General features: G+C 36.9%; 1 protein-coding gene across 6 annotated transcripts in view; it reads right to left on the bottom strand.

Annotated features, from left to right (window-relative positions):
* Positions 1 to 22,020, bottom strand: part of PTPRM (protein tyrosine phosphatase receptor type M) — a 442,321-nt gene that overhangs the window by 49,912 nt on the left and 370,389 nt on the right. For all 6 annotated transcript variants that reach the window (XM_059467174.1, XM_059467165.1, XM_059467156.1 and 3 more), the window contains 3 exons: positions 11,097 to 11,184; positions 5,134 to 5,210; positions 2,312 to 2,348 (listed from right to left, as the gene is read on the bottom strand). In XM_059467174.1, the coding sequence (XP_059323157.1) occupies positions 2,312 to 2,348; positions 5,134 to 5,210; positions 11,097 to 11,184 (202 nt within the window). The remainder of the gene's footprint in view (positions 1 to 2,311; positions 2,349 to 5,133; positions 5,211 to 11,096; positions 11,185 to 22,020) is intronic.

The raw sequence follows: 22,020 nt of genomic DNA on the forward strand, positions 1-22,020 counted from the left end.
AGGTGGCAGAGAATCATGAAAAGCAGAAGAGTATTTTGAACCCTGTTGTGATGATGAAAAAGCTCAGATAGAGGAGGGAAAATAAACTTTCTCATGATTCTTCATCAGGCCACAGACAGAACCCGACAGAACATACAAACTTATGAGATCAGTGTTCTTCACTCCTACGAACTAGAGGTACAAACCCACTTTCCAACTGACCTTAAAAGTAACATGTTAAAGATGTAAACCACAAAAAACATCACAGCCAGATAATTATGAGCTTGCTGTAAATTGCATGCTGATTTTTAAATTAATTTTACATTCTTCAGAGAATCTGTTTTTTACTCATTACACCATGGGAGGAAGGGGTTAGGCATTCTCATGTGCACTTAGCTGCACCTACACAGAAGACATTGATGCTACCCACCCCCAAAATTGGCAGCTGCAACTGTCATATATCCTTTGCACCTTGGAAGAACAGTAATAAGAGTAGTAGTTTCTACTCCTCTTATTTTCTTTCTTGACTAGGTACTTCTTGCACCATATGAGGAAAAAACATGGCAAAGAAACTGTTGGGACTTGCTGGTGGATCTGGTAAACAGACCTTCAGCACATTATTCATATATAATTACATACTTGGTTTTAAGACCTGAAAGTACAAAACTTCAAGCTTGGTATTTGCTATTCAAGTATTATGATGCTTGTGATAAAAATGATGAGAAATTACAATAAACATTGTGATAAAACAGTAATTTAGGTGGGGACCTATGAGAAAGATCTTCTGGTTAACTTCCTGATGAAAACTTATTGCAAACAACAAGGTAAAAGCCAACTGTTTATCTTTTTATTTTAGGTTTTTTATTTTAAAAGTGCAAAACAACACCACCATTAGGTAAATGTTAAATAGAACAAACTATTTATTTTTTGAAGAGGAGGATGTAAAAGTCCCAAATGAATAAATCAAATGCTGCATTTTTGTTCCTGTCTTCCTATCTGGCAGAAACCATGACAGTGGCTTGTCTGTAGAGACTGTGGGCTAAGGAACATGGTGGGTGGGCAGCAGAAGGGGAAGATGAAGCACATTTACATGGCTCATGTTGTAAGATCACAAATTCTGAAAGTATAAAACTCTGGTCTAGAAGTGTAATGTTGACACTAGTGAAGTGGTTCTGGAATAACATCTGTGCCCTGCCCCACTGTCATCTCACATGAAGCAGAATCACATTTCAGACTGTGGAGAGCTGAGGTACAGCAAGGTTTAGATACAAAACCTCCCACTGGTTTAAGTGGGGACTGGAGGCAGCAGCCTCTGGGAAACTTAAGAAACAACTTAAATCACAGCAAGATGCCTTATTTGACATGGTCAACATTTTATTTGCTTTGATAAAAAAAACATTAAAAAAGTATCTGAGCTCTAAATCCAACACATGTTAAGATTATTTGGAGCATATTATACTCAGTACTCCAGCTGGGTCCCTTAAAAGGTAGAAATAACATCTCTGGGTGGACCTCAGCTTTCTCAGATCCATGAGCAGATGAGGAAGCTCTGTCACAGACTACGTATTACAAAAAAGATTCCCTCCAATCAGTGGAGGAGCAATCAAATTTTCACACACGCTATCGAAGCATAGGCAGGAGATTGGCATATTGTTCAATATTATGACTAAGCAGTCACAGAAGACTCATTCTTCCCATTTGTTCCAGCTCTGAACTTGACCAAAAATATAAATAAGGACTGCATCAGAATGCAAAAATTATGTCTTTGAAGACAAGTAGAAATTGAAAATTAATTTGCTTGTTGATAAAAGAAGAGGCTCTTTTCCTAGAGCAAGCATTTAAATGACAGCCTGTAAAACTGTCTCTGTAGAACCCTGTGATGAATTCTCCTGCCAGTGTTTGGATGTCTTTTGCTCCTCTACCAAAAGCTGCTAGCTGAAGAGTTTTGTTTTTTAAGGACCTGGAGCCTAGTTATCATTGAACAGTTAAGAGAACATACATTTTCATGACACTGTTGTCTCCCTGAAGAGGTACAAAACATTTCTACCATGACTCATTTATTTTTTCATGAGTAATAAAATGCTGAGTAACTTCTTTGAAAAAGGATGTATTTAGCTTTTTTACTCAAAACCTGTTTTAACACAAAGGTAAAGGACTGCTCACTTGAAGATTCGGTAACAATTCAGTTTCCTTGCTTCCACCTAAGTGATTGAGCCAACTCTACCCTGGATATTGACTGTGGCAAGAATTCATGTTATAGAGAATGAACTGCAATCCAAGTACCAAAACCTCTTAGCCTCACATAACTGGAAAGAAAGGGAGATAAACTTACCTTGTGTAGCAATGTAGTGATTTGGTCTATGATAACCCTAGAATAAATTGAAAGGAAAGAAAAAATCAGCAATTTGCACCTTCGCTATATTCCTATGAGTGAAACTTCATTTAGGACAGTATTCAGTAAATGTCACAACAATACAAACAATATTAGATCCAAAAGATCTTTTCAGCTGGGGAAGGGCAAGTGAGAAGGGAAACAAAAGCAAATGTATTTTCTACAAAATACTTAAGTTGCAGCCTTGTACGTTAGGGGCCAGAAGTAACATGTTCTTTAGGCCCCTTGTTGGCTCTGCAGAGAATGAGCAGCATGAAATCCTCTCTAGCCCTTGCAGTTAACGGCATCAGGTGCTCACAGCATCTGAGATATCCCTTCACCTATTGCTGTTGGCTGCAAAGCCTATCCCTTTTTAAACAGTAAAAAAAATGTCAGATTTGCATTCAGCCTGGGGGAGGCACGAGGGCATGGTGTTCACTCTAACCATGGTGGTTTGTTTATGTTTTATTTCTCAACAGGATAAAGGACTATAAGTTCTTTGATTAAATTGTTTGGTATGAACATACTTTTCCAAGAAGAACATAATACAACTCTGATGACAAGAGCAGCTTAATCACAAGTTGGCCAAGCAATAAAGTCCAATACTCTCGGCATTCTTTTCAACATGGAAATTGTTGCCAAAATTTAATTATAGCATTTTTATAGTATTTGAATTTCTGATGTGATGGGAGTGTCACCAAATGTTTAGATCATGCACCAGTATGCTGATCAATCCAGTTGTAGGAGTGTTAACATTTGAATAATAGTTATGATGCATTGTTAGTTATCAGCAGGAACAACTTAAGGCTGTAGTACACATGCCATTGCAATTTATTTGTGAAAGAGTAAGGGGAAATGCAGTCATACAAAGTGGAAAGGAATCAAAACAACTGAAGATGCTTAACATATTACAGAAAGAACAACATGACTTACAGAACTGATTTCTTTACACGACACTGAAGGAAAATTTGGAACTCTGTGAACTGAAACTGTTCACAGAGCTACAGAGTGGGTTTTTTTCCTGGAATGTGTTACCTAACCCTCAGTGCCTGGGATCAAACACTTCCATATCCCAGTGAAAAAAAGCATGGGAAGAAATACATCAGAACCATTGTGTAAATACATCAGAACCATTGTGTCTGTGATGGTGCCATTCACTATTAACATGTTATACTGACAGCACGACAACTGCAGTAATAACTGCATGCAAGAGCAAAATTAAAGCTGCCTCTGTACTAGAAAAACCAGTGTTTCTAGCAGAAACCTGACTAGCAAATTATAAACAAACATGCTGTGTTTTCTGGCAGAATAGTCTTTGGAGGATGCCTGCAGTCCTCCAAGCTTTACAAATGAAGCCATCTGCTGAGGCTAGAAAGGGTCACATTCTCTCCATCCTTTTGTACTCCATAAACAACAAAAAAAAAGTTCCTATGCAGATCTCTCTCGGCATTTTATATGAAACTGTATAATCCAAATCTTTATTTCTCATATCTCATAACATTTTAGAGTAAGATCCAAATCTGACACAGGAACATACTACCAGCCTAAAATGAGAACAATCCTGAATGGTGGAGAAAATGTGAAAGTGAATGCAGATCTAAGTTCCCAATGTGAACTCTCTCCTTCCTTTCATGATAGATTACTCCCTTCAGAGATTAGTGTGGTGTCTAACTAAATATATTTCCACATGTGCATTCACTACATGGTGACTGTGCTATTCTTTCAAACAGCAAGGGACTGAGCAGAAATCTGAGCTTAGTCTAATGATTCTTGAATGTGCTTATAAACATCAGTAACAAGAGATGTCTTCAGAAAGTTCCCTCAGACTTCATATTGTTACAACTGAAGTACCTACTTTTCTTGCATAGCTCTAGTTCCTCCACATTCTGAGAAAAAATACCTCTTACATTCCTGTTTCATACTAGTAATTAAATCTGAACTGCAAAATCTGACACTATTAAAAAAAAACAACAAACCAAACCTGCTGAACAAGAAATCTTTAGCAGGCACAATTTCCTAAGAAGCAGCAATTGTTTTACTTAGCCTAACATCCAGCACTCCATGTAAACAGTAAAAATACTAACTTTGCTATCCATAGACTTGTGGCTTTAGATAAATAATATTGGCCTTTAAATGATTTTCAATTCTACTTTTGAGCTCATTCTTTCAACCAGAAACACCTTGTCTCTTAAAGAATTTATTTTAATGTAAAACATTAAGTTAACATGATGCAGAATGAACAAAGAAGCCACTTTCAATAATTAAACAGCCTACATATTTAATGAAATGTCTTGCTTGCATTAGAAATACTGGTTAACAGCTGCAGAATATACTTTGAAGGCGACTTAAAAGTGCAGAGATGACAAGAGACTGCAAATCTCTGCATTAGGCATTACGGAGTTTTGTCACATTAATATGCAAGCAGCTTTCTTTTAAATGTGGAATGATGCCAAGCTGTTGACAGAAAGTGAAAATAACATTTTGCTAGTCCATATAAGCACCAGCAGGCAAAGTAGCCATACAGTGTTCCTGGCAAGGTTTCAGTCTAGTGGCAGTTGGAGGAAATGACTCATTTCATTCACTGATTGACAAACCTTTGAGGCTTTTCTCTTCCTTTAGTGCACACCTAGCTTCCAAAGGTAGCACCCTCCAGTGCTAAACAATGTTACCAGCTGTTACTAGCTGTGGTATCCATTACAAATTGTGAATAATGTGAGAATAATAAGAGTTCCCTCTTTGACTGAACACAACATTAGGCTTGTTGACTACATCAGGATACGCACATCGATATAATTCCCATTGATGTAATCGGAACTTGTTTCTCCTTCGATAGGCTGCAATCTCACTCGAGAATGATCATCTGAAAAGGGAACAATGGACAGGAAAAAAAAGTAATTAAAGACATATCCAGTAACACAGGCCTAATCAAAATATTCCTTTATAGTCAAACTAAAACCTTAGAAATTGCAAGTTCATGCTTATTTTGTTGAACATGAAAACTGTATCTACATTTAATTCTCATTTCAGTCATTCACAGGCTTTCCAAATCCCCTCTGGTTTTCAGTGTGAGTTTCTTAAATCTTATAATGTGAAACCCACTACAATTATCACTTTTGCCTTGACCCCCTGCTTTTGTCAACAAAATAACATTAAGTTGTCAAAGGTTTATTCATTTGGAAATGCTTCTGCCAGTACTGAGGAGGAGCTGAAGTCATTCAAGACATAATGCCACCTCAGAGTTTTTGAACTTGTTATCTTTTCAGTAAGAGAGAAAGCAAAACACAGTAATGGCAAAACCCAAGCAGTAAGACAATGGCTTTGTCACTGAATTTTGCTCCATTGTGGTCATCTGTAGCTATCCAGGACTGTGAAAACACTTCCAACTTCATTTTATAAATTCCAATCCGAAACATCATGAATTCATCTTACAACAGCTGCCTCTTCTTCTCTATGATATAGGAATTGCTAGAGGCTAGTTTCCACTCTGCACAAGAATATCTGTAGGCTGGCAGGGCTCCTTCTTCTCGGAGACTGTAAGCTCCTCTTAAAACACAATTTGAGGGTAGAATCTCAATGATAGACAGATGGTAAGCAGCCACTTTATTGCTGCCTTGTTTATGAGATACTCTTGCTAATTAGATACCTGTGTATTATTGTTTTGCTGCCTGCCTGCTGAGCTAATATTACTTGCAGCTGATGTTAACCCTTCATGAGGGTCGTTATTTTGCTGTAAATGTAAATAATGATTAAAACACCCAAACTGCCACCTGTGTTCTGAACAGCTAGTTCTGAAGCTTTAAAATTCCTAAAAGGTAGCAAATAAATGAAATAACCTAAGTGGCTTAAAAACCCAACTTCATTATAAGTAGCATAATTTCAGCCCACATTATGGTGGAGAAAGACCAGGGCAAGTGCTTCTTAAAATAGCATTGTTTTAGAATTGCAAGTCAAGATAGAAACTGGTCGAGGTGAATTCCTCCCCCCTTCCTCCTATGCTCCAAGTCTTAGGAAATAGAGATCTCAGAGCCTCATTTATTTCCCTGGGACTCCCTTGGGAGAGAGAAAGGGCGTGCTACAACCCCAAACACTGTAAATCAGAATGAATTAAAATTCCATCTCCAGGTTCCACACAGGTCTTACATTGCTATTTTCTTGGAATTATTTCATTCAATAGTCTTCAAGAATGAGATTTTCAAACATGCTGGAATATGTGAATCAGTTATGCTAATCAGGTCAGCATTTTCAGCCTTTTTATTCACTTTTCCAAGAATAAAAACGTATGGAGCTGTGACTTTCCATCACATAACCCCTGCTTGTCTGACTCTACCAAGCTATGCTTATCCAAGTGCTTTGCTATTCTATGCTTAATTAAGCTATTTAGCAGTTTCTTCAGAACAGCGGTTTGGCTCGCAGGATCTTAATCCTAAAAATCCATCTTACTTAAGAAAGATACTAAGAAACTTTCTAAGCTCCAGCCATGCCTGCTGCTTTTACAGTTTTGGGACCTGATCCAACCTCTGCTAAATTTAGCAGACTCAGAAGTCAAGCTTGCTTGGACTCATAGTGTATCTTCATCTATATTTTCATGATTATGTTGCTTTACAGGCATTCTCACCAGGACAGCTCAGGCTAGTAAAAATCTACACTGCATTTCTTGAATTGCAGAGGGCAAGATTCAGCTGTCCAAGCACAAAACATCTCATGGCACTTTATACAGGCACCAGGATATACTGCCTAGCTTTCAGCTGCCACTCTGGAATAACACGTCTCTCATATTTACTGTGCTGCATTAGTTGGTCTTGCAGATGTCCCAGGCCATGTGAAATGGCATCACATGTCTATCCTTAGGTAACTGAAACCCCTATCTGATCACCTGCCTAGAAATGAGCACCCTATTGGACGAAACAAGCTTAGATTTTCCTCCAAGAAACATCTTTAAAATGTAAATTTATGTCATTTGACTGATTTATACAATTGTATAATATGCAGTTTCTTTTCTTTACATTTGCATTATTTTGTTACTTTTCTTGCAATAACTCTTGCTTTGATTAAGCAAAAAAAAAATGTTATTTTATACCTATTTCTTCATATAATCTCTTCCCCATTTTCCTTCTCATATGAATTTTTTTAGTACTGCATTCTTAGCTAGGTTTCTGGGAATTCTAGAGGTAATGGACTGTCCAATACCCATTTATTTGCAGTGGAACTGGAGTGACTCCCTTTTTTTTATTGCTTTGAGAATACAAGTTAACTCCTTACTGCATGGCAACACTTGTTAAATTGAAAAAAATCCTTATGTCAACACAAAGAAATGTTACTGTGTCTGGGCTGTGCTTCTGTCAAGCAGATTTAAAACTAAGAGGGGTACAACAAGCCATATTCTTCAATACGTGTGTTGGTTCTTAAATAGTCTCTAGATTAACTGTCTATATTTTTAAGGTATTTTTTTCCTTTATACTTCAGCTGCTCTTGACAGATTATGCAGCTTTGAAATACTCTCTTTTCCATCTCACTGTTATTTTGATACCCTTCCATTAGGAGACCTAATTTAACTTTCCACTGATCACTTAAGCTTTTAAAATTATGTATCTTAGGATAAATTTGTGTCTGTGGAATATGGTAATAGATAACAAATATAAGCATTTTATTCTCTCTTGCCTCATGTTACCTACAACATGGATATGCCAGCCTGCAGACTGTGATCTCTAACAAGCCCCTTGAGCACCTGCTTGATTAGCATGCCCAGCCAATGACCCTTTCTTGGACGTGCACTCCCAATTCTCTGCAAATCAAACCTTTTATAAATGTCTTACCTAAAATCTTTAGCTGCTTTTAAAAGCTGTGATCAATACTCTCTTCTCCTTTAGTCAATACTGAGTTAGGTAAAAACAAATACAGAACCCCTCCCATCCCCTCAAGATCTCTCCTGAGGAAAAAACAAATAAATTTTACCAAAATCCATGCCGAACCCCACACAGTCATGGCAGAAACATAATTTTTCTTGGGTGATGAAAGATTCATTTAGCAGGTTCATGCTGGGTATAGTTTGTAATGAGAAAACATGAAGGTTTCTTTGTTCAGCAAAGAAAGAATATGTTTTCTGTGGGTGACTGGACTGTGATCATGATTCAACTTTTTGCAGCCACTGTCATAAAGTGGGCAGGGCACACTTGTAGCCAACTGAATGCACATCACTTGGGTAACATAAAGCATATTAAAATTTTGACAATCTCCTGCAACGCTGGATGCTTGTTGCTATTGTTTTAGCTCCCTCTGAGAACAATAATGACTACAAGCAATAATATAACAGTGGTATCTTGGGGAAAATTAAAACAAAGAGGGTAAATGGATAGAAAAAAATATGCTATGCAGAAAAAAATATACATTTTATTATAATCGTGTACCCATAGTTAGTGGCATCTAAACCACCGCATTTTTAAGTGTTTGAACATAGCATAAAAGAGCAATTTATTAAAATGCTTTTAAGCTGAAGCATGTATTTTATACAATTATCTGGGGCAAATTTTCAAAAGTAGACCACTCAAATTGTACCCTCAGACTGAGAAATGCAATTATTTATCCAGGAGAAAAACACATGAAGTAATTAAAAAGTTAACTACTCCATTTGCATGCACGTATTTAACAACAACAAATGACAAATTGAATGACAAACTGTGGGCAGGTTCAGCTTTTCTTTAAAGATACTGCCTTAAATTCTACTAGATCTTAATTTTAACTTGAGTTGCCTTTGTTTTCACAGCCACATAAACAGAAAATGTTATTGATAAAAACTCCATCCAACTGTCTCCCTCTGCTAAATACTGAGGACATTTCAAGTAAATTGATATCTAAATGTCCCAAGTTATATTTCGCCTTGTAGAAAGCATTCAGTATCACTTGTAATTGTCATTGATTTGTGTATCTGATATCTTTTATGTGTTGTCCCTTGGCTATTCATCACTTGATTACCTCAGACATAAAGCTCTAGCAGTTTTCCAACTTTCTTCCACCAAAGGGTGTCAAAGTTTAAGACAATGGCTAACATGACATTAAAAGAGGGGAGTGACACACTAAACCTGACTACAAGAGAAGATCCATTGTAATAGGCTTGTACTGGAAAAAAATTAATAAAGCAAGGATAAGCATTAAACTACTTTGTATTTCCTATTTTTGACTTTGGTACTTTTACTCAACTGATTGGCTGTTATTCATATAATGTATTGCTACATCCTCACAAAGTAACAAGTTTTTTATACATTAAATATTGCTTAGAGGGAAACAAGCAAAACCGTATCTAATTTATCTGCTTTTGCATATGCACCAGCCCATCATGAGAATCACATTTCTCTAGAAGATTTAATTTCCTTTTTTAGTATATAGCACAATGTACATCCAAAATACACAGCAATACTATCACATCCACTCAAAACCATGTGGCAGATCATCTCTTGCTTAATTTGCCTCTGCCTCCATCTGCATTTCCTGTGGGGTCTCATTCTGCAGCAAGCTACAGAGCTGTTTTCTCTCTGCAGACAGTCTCAGCCCAGCTGGGCCCTATTCACATCACTTACTGTAGGTCACTAAGCTGGGAGCTGTTCTCTCCAGACTTGTTACACATGCACTGCAGAGAGACCTCCTGAGGTGGAGATTCAGAAGCACACAGTCCTTCTCTCTGTCAAGACCATGTGGTTCACTGATGCGGAAACCCAGGCAGGTATGTGCCTGGACAAACACCTGAGATAGGTGCTGAAGTTAGTGCAAATATGCATGACATGCTCCTTCCACAGGTCCTCCAAATGTTCAGACAATCAGCATAGCTTATTCTCCTCTGCTGGGCTATGTATGATTTCTGAACTCAGCAGTACCATTGAAAGATCCCTCCCTAAACACCACTCCATCTTCATGCTTACAAAACAAGGTGACAGCTGCTTATTTCTCTGCTTATACCTGCTCATGGTCATCTGGCTGGCTGCTAAAAACACATACACTCCATATCTTAAATTTAGATTTTAAAGTGAAAAAACAGGGCAAGGATCATCTCCTACATACACACTGAGAATCTACCTTTAAGTGCAACAAGAGCAGTGTATAAATAATATAATTTTACTGAACTTGATATATTTCCTGCCTCCATGTTCATGTGCAACATCTCTAGTCACAATGCTTTGGAACTCTCATACTGCAAGATTTATGGGATCATAAATCTTGTGAGGGGTCACTCACCAAAGCATGCTATTATCTCCTCAAGTTATTTGATTATTAGTGTGTCTAATCCTTTTTAAGACTGGAATTTTAAAGTAAAAAATAAAGGTTACCTTTTTTCCTTGGAGTCTGTCTAGCATAAGCCAGGATAGCTGTCTCTGTTACTGTGGAACACTTAAGCACCAGTAATGTCAGCTCCTAAAATACCTAGAAGCTAATACCAAGGTATTGTTGTGGGTAAGTCTTGTGCTAAGCTGGCAGGAGCAGTTTGGGACCTGTTACAGCTGAGTAGTGGTTCAAGGTGCTGTTCTCCACTAGCCAAATTCTGATCACAGGATGGAAGGTAGACAAAAAGGCAGTGGAGAAAATCCACTAAACCTGACAGTTTTCTCTAGAAATAAAAAAAGAAACATTTTCCCTAATTTTTATTTTCTTAATTAGGAAAAAGGAATATAAGCCTGATGCAAGCACAAGGCTGGTGGTCATTCTTATCCAGATCTGAAGCGAAGTTAACAAAGTGCACAATTATGCTGCCAACACTCACATGCAATGATATTCCCATATCTATTTTTCATTCTGTTCTCATCTTTCTTAGCTGAATCCCATGGTGCAGACTGTCCTTCAAAGAAACTCTAAAAAAAGGAAAGAAAGTGACATTAAGAAAAGCATGCAGCAACAGTTACCTTATGGCTAAATGAAAGACAAAGGCAAACAGTACTTGTGGGTACTGGTGTTAAAGTGTCAATTAAATGATTCATTATTGAGCAAAAATACGAGTTTCCTGTTTAAATGGTATTTATGCATAGCTCCAGATGTTACTTAAAATTTGACATGAGATTATCTGTGTAATAGCAACAAGAATTATTTGCAAGTGAAGTGCTATTAAACCTTTCCAAATCTGCTTTCTTGCAACACTGAGAGTCCTTCATTTGAGCTATCCAGATTCCCTGTACAGTTCTCATACACACACGGGAAGCTGAAGGAGCTTCATCATCAGTGTTGGAGCTGCTCCAGTATTTGAGTGTAGAAATTACAGACTGTACTGATATGTTTTATTTTTGACATATCCCAAGCTTCATTTACTTGCTGGAAGATGACCTCATGGATCAAAACATACACAGGCATTTAAAAAACCATGGATTCAACTAGCACATGTCTTTTTTTTTTCCCTTAAACACAATTTACAACATCACGACAATGATTATTTTCTCAGAGAATAAAATCAATGTGATTTTGTGAAAGATATACCTCATATCCACCAAACTGCTGTCATTTAGCTAATAAATCTCATGTAAACAAGAAAGTTGAAGGTGCTAACAGCTTAATTTTACATTAATAAAACACAGAAGCTGCCAAAAGGGCATCAAGCAAGTAGTTATGCCCTATATATGTCCTGTGCTTTCTGGGGTGTAAAAGAGCGGTTGCACAATCTCCTAATTTATGCACTGTGTCCATGAGTCATATGATGCAGATACATTTAAAAATTTTGTATTGAAATATTAATCTTGTGTTAAAAAATACTTCATTGCCAAGCAAACTACTGGAATTATGTAATTATTGTGACCAGCCCTAAATCTGTCTTCATCTCTTTACTGGAATGACCAGTAGATTAAATCTTTTGTACTACACTAAAGACTAAATAGAGAAAACACTGAGAAGTTTGTATCTCTTGCAAGATCTCAAGACATTCTGAGTGGTTTAAAACAGATAATGCCCATAAAACCATCTACAATCACTGTCTTTTACCCTCAAATTTAAAAAAAAAAAGGTGTTTTTAGAATCCCAATGATTTCCAGTAACAAAGAGCATAAAAGTCAAACCAAACCCTTGATCTCTTGCTGAAGTCAATAGAACACGAGGGCATTCAGAGTCTAAAATGGCTATTCTTTTCACAAGTTTCCTAGTGTGCTGGTTTCCAATTTATGATATAGAAATTCCTGGGAATACATGGACTACTTCTAAAATGTTTATAAATAATAAGGAAACCGCAAGCCTTGTCAGTGGCTTCAATTTGTTTTTCCTTCATCTTTTCACACTTCCTTTAAAAATTTTAAACAGTTTGGAAACTGAAATGACTAAAACCCACTAATGCAAATAAATTTCTCCTTACTCATAACATACTATCATTGGGTACAGCTCTGAGAAACATTGATTGCTACCAGGATAGAGAAGTGTAACCGTATGAATCCTGAGATGATTTACAGCTTTGGGGCTCTTTGCCAAAAAGGCGTCAATCGTTATCTGATTATAGATTTGCCAATGGCATCTAAAGCAAGCAGGCCCTCCCACTCTAGAGCACTCTCAGCTCAGGCTGGATGGAAATTACTTTTCTAGTAATTCAGCCAAACTGCATAAGGAATGACTCTCTATGGGCAAAAATCTGTCTCAATTTCTTGTAAAGTTCAGACTCTCAGACAAAGCTGGGTGATGAACAATTAAACATGGTCAAAGGCAAAGTAGAAATGGAAATGGTCAGCAGCAAAGCTCTAAAGACACAATAAACCAACAATTCATCTGACCTAAAATTTAAAAATTCTAGTTTTTTTACAGTCCTTCTCATAGAGACTAATGCACAGAATTGATCCATAAGACACTACCCAGCAAGTGGTTTTGAGTTTAATTCAGTAGGCATCACATGTGCTGTCACAAAGAAAGAGTCCTGCTGACACAGCTTCTGGGCCCACACCTTGAAATACAGAAAACCCAAATATTCTCCAAGAGACATCTTGCTTCTCTCTGTCCCACTAATGAACTTTTAAAAAATTGCTTCAAACCAATTGAATAAAGTAAACCTCTGGAGGCAACTGGGAAAGATTTAGATGGTGCTGAATTCAGGGAAGAAATACAATGGGCAATGTACTGGTTTTGGAAACTCATTTGCATCTCAGATGCAATGTACGAGTTCTACTTCTCCCAAGTGTTTGGAACTTCTGAAAACAATGATAACTTTAATGAGCCTTACAGATAAACCATCTTCTAAAACTTTATCCACAACAAAGATAATTCTGTTCCTTAGAACATATGTATATCAAACCTCACACAACAGCAAATACCAGGAAACAGATTTACATTTCCAGCTACTGCTTACTGATTTCACTTTCTTTATTAAAAATGTATTACAGAAAAGGAACTTCAGATATTTATTTTTGAGTTTTTATCAATAAATTAGTGAATGAAATAAAACATATCACATGGGGAAAATAAGACATAATTTATGTATATCCATTTTTCTTTTTAATTCATTTTGGGATACATACTGGTGTTACAGTGAGAAGAGTACAGCAAAGATAATTGAAGGAAGAGGTATTACAGTGCAAAAGCATAAAAAATCCAGTTACTGTAAAAGACAGCTGGAGTGTCATTTCCTAAATTCCCCGTGTGCTGCCATTACACAAACTGCAACAGAATGATAATCCACAATGTACTGTAAGGAGAAATCTCATTTGTCCCACAAGTAAAGAACAGAGCAGATATTTCATAACAGATGATCTGTCAAGATCTTTCCTTACTTGTGAGAAATACACGTTTCATTATAGAAATTTTTTAAATCTCTTTTCTGACATATCACTCTCCAGGGATGCTGCTGCACAGCAGCCCACACATTATCTTTGTGGCTATTCATTCTAATTCAAACTTACAAGTTTCTTAAAACTGTGGACTGTTAGGAAGAAATATGGCCCCCAAACAGCTTCACTCCCCCAAATGCTTGGCAAGGGCAATGGAGAACTGAAAATGAGCATAGGACATTTCTCAAATAATTTAAAATAAGTATTTCTTCAGCTTGAAATCACACAGAAGCCTGGCTACCCAGCCTCCGTGATCTTCTTGAAAAATGAAATGCGCTTCAAGCCAGCTGTTGTTACAGCAGACATTTCAGTATGCATGTCAGCTGCCATTCTGTTAGTAGAAAATATTACAATAATTAGGATAAAAGCACTTTCTGAAGAAAAATTAATTACAGAGAACTGCTTTATATGCAACATGAAAACTGGTCAGTGATGCAGGGGCAGGATCATCTTAAGATGAATGTGATACTTTCGCGTGCTTTCACTCAATATTGCAGTGGTTACCATTAAAAATTAAATATTTGCCAAGGGCTAATTCACTGTGACCCTCAGACTAGAAAATAACTGCAATATCTCAAATGAGAAGAGGAGATAATCATTGCAAATACAGATTTTTTAGATTATTCCCTTTCCTAATTTAAAATTCATAAGGCAAAAAAAAATAAAATTGGAAAGGACCTATATAAAAGCACTGTTTGAAGAGGCTGGAATATGGAGAACAGGGTGAGATCTTCAGAATAAAATCTGTATCTCTGTTGATTGTCATCTTTGCCAACACACTTTCTATCCCACATTTCATGTTTCCAGATAAGGATACTTTAAAAAAATATCTATTTCTAAGTGCTTTAAGGTCTGCAAATGCAAAGTGTGGAATCACTATTTTTATTATTAGTCAAAAGACCAAGCAGCAACTTTTCCAAAAAACACTTTGTAGTTGCTAGGTGACAACAGTGTAGTCTCTTACAATGTTATTTACAAAATACAAACTCTTATGTAAAGAAATGAGAAGTTAAGGATATCATGAAGCTCTCTCTGCCTACTTAATAAACAAGAATATTATTTTTAGGTACAAAGACATGCTACTGCACTGTGTAACAATCCTAAGTTTGACCTGTGAATTTGTTTTTAAATGTATCAGTCTTTATGGTATCTGATTCTCTCTACTGACTCTTGAGTTTCTTCACTGGTAACTTTCATTTCCCATTGCCATTTCTAAATAACCAGATTATGATGCATTTTAACAACATTGATTTGATGTATCCAGTTATAAATACCTCTGGATTTGTTTTTAAGTTACATGCAGAGAGTTATGCACACTGTCTACTTTAAGCCAGACCAGACAACTAAAGTGATCCTAATGGAGGTCCTTGTCTAAACTCAATTAGCTAGAGAAGAAACTTGTATTTCTACAATAGCCCTTTGAGTTGCACCTAAATTAGATGCCTAAAATGCCCTGAATTTGATAGTGAAGATTCATTACTAGTTTAACACTAATGCTTTGTCCATTTTATATGTGAAGATTACAGATGGGAAAAAATTCATCCATTAAAGTCTGAGTAAAAATCTTAGGGTCACATGAGACTCTTTGTATTTACAAACTCTACTAAATTCACATTTAAGCAAGTCCATAAATGTTTGGAGGACAAGGATCTTCAGGCTCATTTAATGAACACTGCAAGATTTGTGAGTGCAGTAAATCTGTCAGTTCACTGGATTTTCAGTATTCAGAATCTGCTAAATATCTGGAAAATTAGGATGTTCTTGTGACTTAACAACATTAACTGTTTTGGTTTTTTTAAACAGAAAATTGAAATAATCAAGTTCCATTTGTTGATAAATCAGTATTTAGACTATTAAGGAATTTAAAAAGATCCCTGAAAGTTATGTTAAAAAAAAATCTGCTAGTCACTTTGAGGGAAGCTTTCATAATTGAAAATGCATCACCTGTAGGTAATAGATCTCCCCAAGTGTTTGGGAGCAGTGGCAAATGATTTCAGTAATGGCAACCCCCAGTTTGCAAGCAGCTCTTCTTACTTCAGTCATTGCTTTGGTCACTGAGAGCATCTGTGGATGACAGCCTGCCACTAGAGAATATATTCACCATCACCTTTCCTTCTCTGTCAGCTTCAATCACTGAGAATTATGTCCAGTTTTCAAATAATGGAATTTAAAAAAAAACATTTTACTGTGCCTGTCCTTGAAAAGTGTCTTTGCAAGAGCCAATGTGAAAATCTATCTCATCAATGTAAACTGCCTTTAGAAGCTATAAAGCACTGACTGGTGTATTACTGTAGCCTAAGTCTGAACACAGAAGAAAAAAAACCCCAAAGCCCAATAAAGACTGTAGCAAATAGAATATATTGAGGTTATTGTTAAAACTTCCTGCTGTGTTCAGATTCTTCTGGTAAAATTAGGCTGATAGTTTACATAAGGTTTTCTATGAGTGAGAGGTAAAATGCAGATCACTTTTAAAGCAGATACAGTTAACAGTCTGACATACAGCACTTCTCTGATATTGTTCCCAATGCTCCTTTATGTGGTTGTTCCTCCTTGAACTGATGTACAAAAGCCCAGAAACACCCACTCAAGGGTTTGCATAGCCAGAGGTAGGAAAAAGTCTTTTCTTTCTCAGGTGAATTTAGGTTAGTCTGCATTACACATGAGAAGAGTAGGAAAGCAAAAGTCCTTCCAGTCTTCTGAGACACTAAACATCATACTCACTGCCTACATTAAATGTTGAAATGGAAGGGGAACTATTACCTCCTCCACTGACCTACTGCAGCATGCCTTAACACTTGGATTTCAAAACAAGGACTAAAACCACACACCTAAGACAAAATCTGGTACTAACTCTGTGATTGCATTGGTGTGCTCACTTTTGAGAGGCAGTGCTTTCAGTCAGTGTATTTCCTAATATGTTTGTACTTTTAAAGGCACAGGCTTTGCTACTCCCTGGACAACTGGGCAGTCTAGTCAACCTATAGCAGCACAAAGAAAACATACTAAAATGATCAATCTGCTTCAGTATTGTACTATGAAGGACATAGATACTTGCACCAAATATCATGAGTTAGCTCTAGTTGACAATAGCATTGGGAAATATACATGTAATTTAGTTAAGACAATAGGACAAGAGAGCAGCTCACTAGCTCACTAGAACAGAGAAGTAACTTAAGTCAAAGTGACTTGTCAGTCACTGTGAAAACTGTGAAGGCATTGCACACCTACAGGAATAGCAGGTTGTGAGTACCAGCCATGCTGAAGGCTGGTTTTTAGGTGCTAAGAGCATTTGAACAAGATAATCAAGAATAAGATTTTTTTTTTCTACCTAGTCCTGTGTTTGACAGTGTCTAGACAGTGTCTTTGCTTGGGCAAAGAACCCAAGGGATGAGGTGACCTGAGAGACTGTAGGAGAACAGGTGGCATGGCTGGAACCACGGCACAGACCCACATGAATTCTCCCCTGGAATGTGTTCTCACCTCTGGAATGGAAGCTGTGTGATTTGTAAAACTGTACATATTGGTGACTGAAATATTTTGGTAGCTTAGTACATTCAGTCCCCACTAACCAATTGTCATTTGGTCTTAAATCATGACAAGGCTGCAAAAACAGAGTGTCACAGAGTACTTCTGTAATAACTAATGAAGAATTACTTTCCATATATTTGTAACCCAACTTATTTATGAGATCTGTTAATGTAATTTATTTTCTTGCTATCTAACATTGAAGATAATACCTGAAACTCACCTGTAATATTCAACAGCAGGAAGAGAAACTTTACAGACTCTGCAGAGCAGTCTGAAGATTTGACAGATTACCTAGTTTTGATCGGCTTTCAGAATCATTTCCATTTTACCTACTTAAATTTTAAAAACTCCATTACTTTTATTCCTTTAAAATTCTTTAAGACTACTGTATAAGGAAAGATTTTAGAAATATGGTGAATTAGTAAGAGGACTGCAATAAAGCATACAATTAAAATTCTAATTTAGAAACTTATTCCCTGGCATACTAGACAGCAATAACTTAACCTCATTAATCTCCCTGATTTATCTCCAGCAGAAAAATTATAGTATGTTGATAGGATTTCATGATCCTTTTTTTATAGAAAGGACCCTCTGGGTACAATATGTACACTTGTACTGTAACTTGTACTGTAACTAAAGTGCAGGATATATTATTTTTTACTTGTGTGTAAAGGAAAATAAAGTTGGTCTCAAGCAGCCCTTATTTCCTTGTATGAAAATGTATTTCCTACTTTTGGAGGATTTAATGAGCACTTTTCATGCACAGCATGTGGGGTTTTCTTATCTTCCCATTCCTCCCCACCTTTTCTTTTTCTTTACACAGTATGTAATTAGGAGTGTGAACCTGAGCAAGACTCATGACTGTAATGTCAGTAAACATAAAGTAAATGAACACAGGCTACTCTGTATACCGGCTAGTTCTATGCTTTGACAGGAAACCAGAGAAAGACTTGGACCACCACAAAGGCACAATCTACCCTCTTGTGAACAAAACTATCTGCATCATTATTCATGAACTGTGTCATCTCCTTGCTTCCTCCCTATGCTGTTCCAAAGGATGAAATTACACGTTTGTTGTACACACATGAGCAAAAAATGGTGCAGAGTAATTTATTTCTTAATGAGAAATCCCACCCACCAGGACACAGGTATTTCTTCACTACAAGCATGGTGAGGCACCGGAACAGAGAAGTTGTGGATGCCCCATCCCTTGAAGAGTTCATGGCCAGGCTGGATGGGGCTCTGAGGAACGAGGGAGAGATGTCCCTGTCCATGGCAGGAAGAGAGGAATGAGATGATCTTTTATGTTCCTTCCGACATAAACCATTCTGGGATTCTGTGATTTACACAAAAGGGGCAGGACTCCAGGTCACCTACAGTCCACTGGATGTGTAGGTAAGCTAAATTCTAAATTGACTTCTTTACACTATCTTTGGCAGGATAACATGTAAATACCTCAAAGGACTTGGAAAGAAAGAAAATATTGCAGTTACTATGACATGGTTTGAATGAGGCCAAAACAGAGGCCTCTTAAAATGTTGTTTGAAAGCAGAGGCATTAAATTTGAGCTAATGTAGGTCTCCAAGGTACCATTATAACCAGATTTTTCACCTCTTGTTTTTAATTTCCAATTTATTCAGGAAACTATTTTTCAAGTCCCCTTCTGCCAAGCAAAACATTCCTTCCACAATGCTACTCAGAACTCAGAGGTACATCACTCCTAGATTTTTTTAATGTACTCAGAATGTTAGCAGGCAGATGGTTTCTAAAAACTGGTTTTATGTACCTGAGAACTTTGAGAAAATTATCTGGAATCTTTTTGTGCACTTTAAATTTTAATTCAAAAAGCTAATAAAAGATGTAAATATTTTTTCTGAGTCTAGCCCATTTTTCCTTCTAAAGATTAGCACTTTGATATTTGATTTACTTTAGAAATAATAGAACTTGCCCCAGGGAATGGTTTCAAAGAGCTAATGAAATATTATTAAAGTAGAGCATAAAGATACATGTGCTGTGAAAAAAGAAGGCAAGGACTGCAGATTTTTACTTCCTACACTACAGAAAAGGGTTTGCAATTGGTTTAAAATATAACAAAAAAGAGAAAACAAATGGAAGAAAAGAAAAAACAAATTAAAATGAAAAATTCAGAGTGAGACAGAGAGAAGAAGAGGAGAAGAAAATACAAAAAAAAATCCAGGCACCAGAAGAAAAGGTCTACATTTGACTGAAGTGGTGAACTAAGTTTTGTGTTTCAATCTTTAAAATTTTCTGTTCACTCGTGTTTTACATAGTGATTGATGAGAGCTATTTCATTTATTGCTTAGATATGCTATGTAATAACCAAAACAAGGCTTAAGAATTCCAAAAAACTTTTCTGAAGTGGGAAATACTTTCCATGGGAAAATATTTTTCCATGACTTGACTGACACTGTAAGCCTGTGACACTGTTCTTCGAGTAATTACATTATTTGAAGAAAGACTATTTAATACTTGTGCCCTTCTGCTCACTGAAGATTATTTCCTGTGAAAGGTGATCAACATTGAACTTGTGGACACATGCACTGATAGGAAAGGTGACTTCTGACACACTTCTAGGTAATCCAGTAATATTTTTGTCTGATTTTATCAGCATAGATCATTGTAATCGAGACAGTGCTCTGAGCTCAGAATTCACAAGAACTGCCTGACTTTAAATTATCAGCTAACTCAGGCAGAGAAAACCTGATAAGATCTTCAAATCCCCTGTAAAAACAAGCTGTTTGTGATTTAGAACCACGCAATTTGGAAAAACCTTCAATGTAATAAAATTCCCTGAAGGAACAGAGAATGGCATGTGGAAAAAGGAAACAAAAGCAAACTAATGTTGAATTTGAAAAGTGAATAAACCCCTCCCCTATCTTCATCCAAGTTGTAATGTACACACAGCTGATCTAACCTTTCAGAAGTGATAAAGCACCCCTCAGATTTGGCTCACTAAGTGGGCCTCAAGGGTTTCCATGAGTGTATCTCGGCTGCTCTAGTTAATATAGTTTGAATAGAAGATAAGAGAAAAACAAAACTCACATAAGAAGATTTTAATTCTGCTACAAGGCAACACTGACATCACATTTAACTACAAGATAAAAGCCAGAAAACACTGGTGTGCACAGATGGAACACAAATATTTTGCACTGTTTTTTTTCCCAAAGATAAGATAGAACTTTTCAAGGGAAGTAAGAGCAGTAGGGTATGCTAAAACAGATAAAGGTCTACTTGCAGTGCCCTTTCAGAAAAAGGATAGCCCTCCATTGTGCTGGCTCATTACATTTTTTTGATCTTCACAGGAAACTCTGGTGCCTCAATGTCTGCTTTGCTTGTTTGCAAACACACTGTTTGCTAGCACATATAAAGTCAATCAGTTACTCCTCTGGGCTTGACTTTTAGGCCAGCAGTTTCCTTGTTCTAAAGAAAAAGATGTCCTATCTAAAAGCTACATGTCTATTTACCACTTTTGCTGGCTGGCAACCAGTCCCTGAGCTGTTCATTTGGTACACTTTCTGCTTTGGGGAGAGCAGTAATGGGTCACAGTAGAGCCACTGAGAACTTCCACAGCAACGGGAGCTCCTGCTACTTCACTGCTCAAAAATCCTGGCTCTGGGTTTTAAAGTTATGTTCCCTTTTCCAAGACATCCCTCTGCAGGCTCTCACTCTGTAATTCCTTCCTGTCAATCATCTCCCCTTTGGATGACTGCACACTTACTGGAAAGGTGGATAAAACCTTCAAAAAATGGTGTTGGTCCTAGATGATTTCCCATCTGTCTGAAAAACTACTCAAAGAATAATACAGAGTGTTTAAGAGCACATAAAGATAATCAGAATAGAAACAGTAGAGGTAGTAATGGGATTGACAATGACGACAAGTGTTGCTGTCAATTGTTAACCTAATTATTTTTAGTTTGCTCACTGTACACTGACAGACAGCAGACCTTCAATACAGCCCCAGGACTACTCATTAGAACAAACAGTGTCTGCTTAGGCACACTAATGAAGAGCTGCAGCTCACCAACCTGAATTGCCTTATTTTGATGCTTGAAATGTATAGACAGCACTTCCTCATTCTAAGAGAGGGAACCCTGCAGAAATTCATCAACCAGGCTTAAAACCAGACAGTTCATTCAAATATATAATGCACTGAATTGAGGCTACTCAAATGACCCAGGCTCAGCTAATGGATAATGTGTAGTGGAAGTACTCTGTGGAAGTCAACAATGAGGGAGGGACAAAAAGGGCTTGTCCCTAAATGCTCTTATTTGAAGAGCAGTTCTGCATCATTCATTTACCATCTGATATGCAATACTAATATTTTCTCAGTAGAAAAATAAAATGCATATGTGA

This window comes from Ammospiza nelsoni, chromosome 1, assembly GCF_027579445.1.
Source record: "Ammospiza nelsoni isolate bAmmNel1 chromosome 1, bAmmNel1.pri, whole genome shotgun sequence".
Classification (NCBI taxonomy): domain Eukaryota; kingdom Metazoa; phylum Chordata; class Aves; order Passeriformes; family Passerellidae; genus Ammospiza; species Ammospiza nelsoni.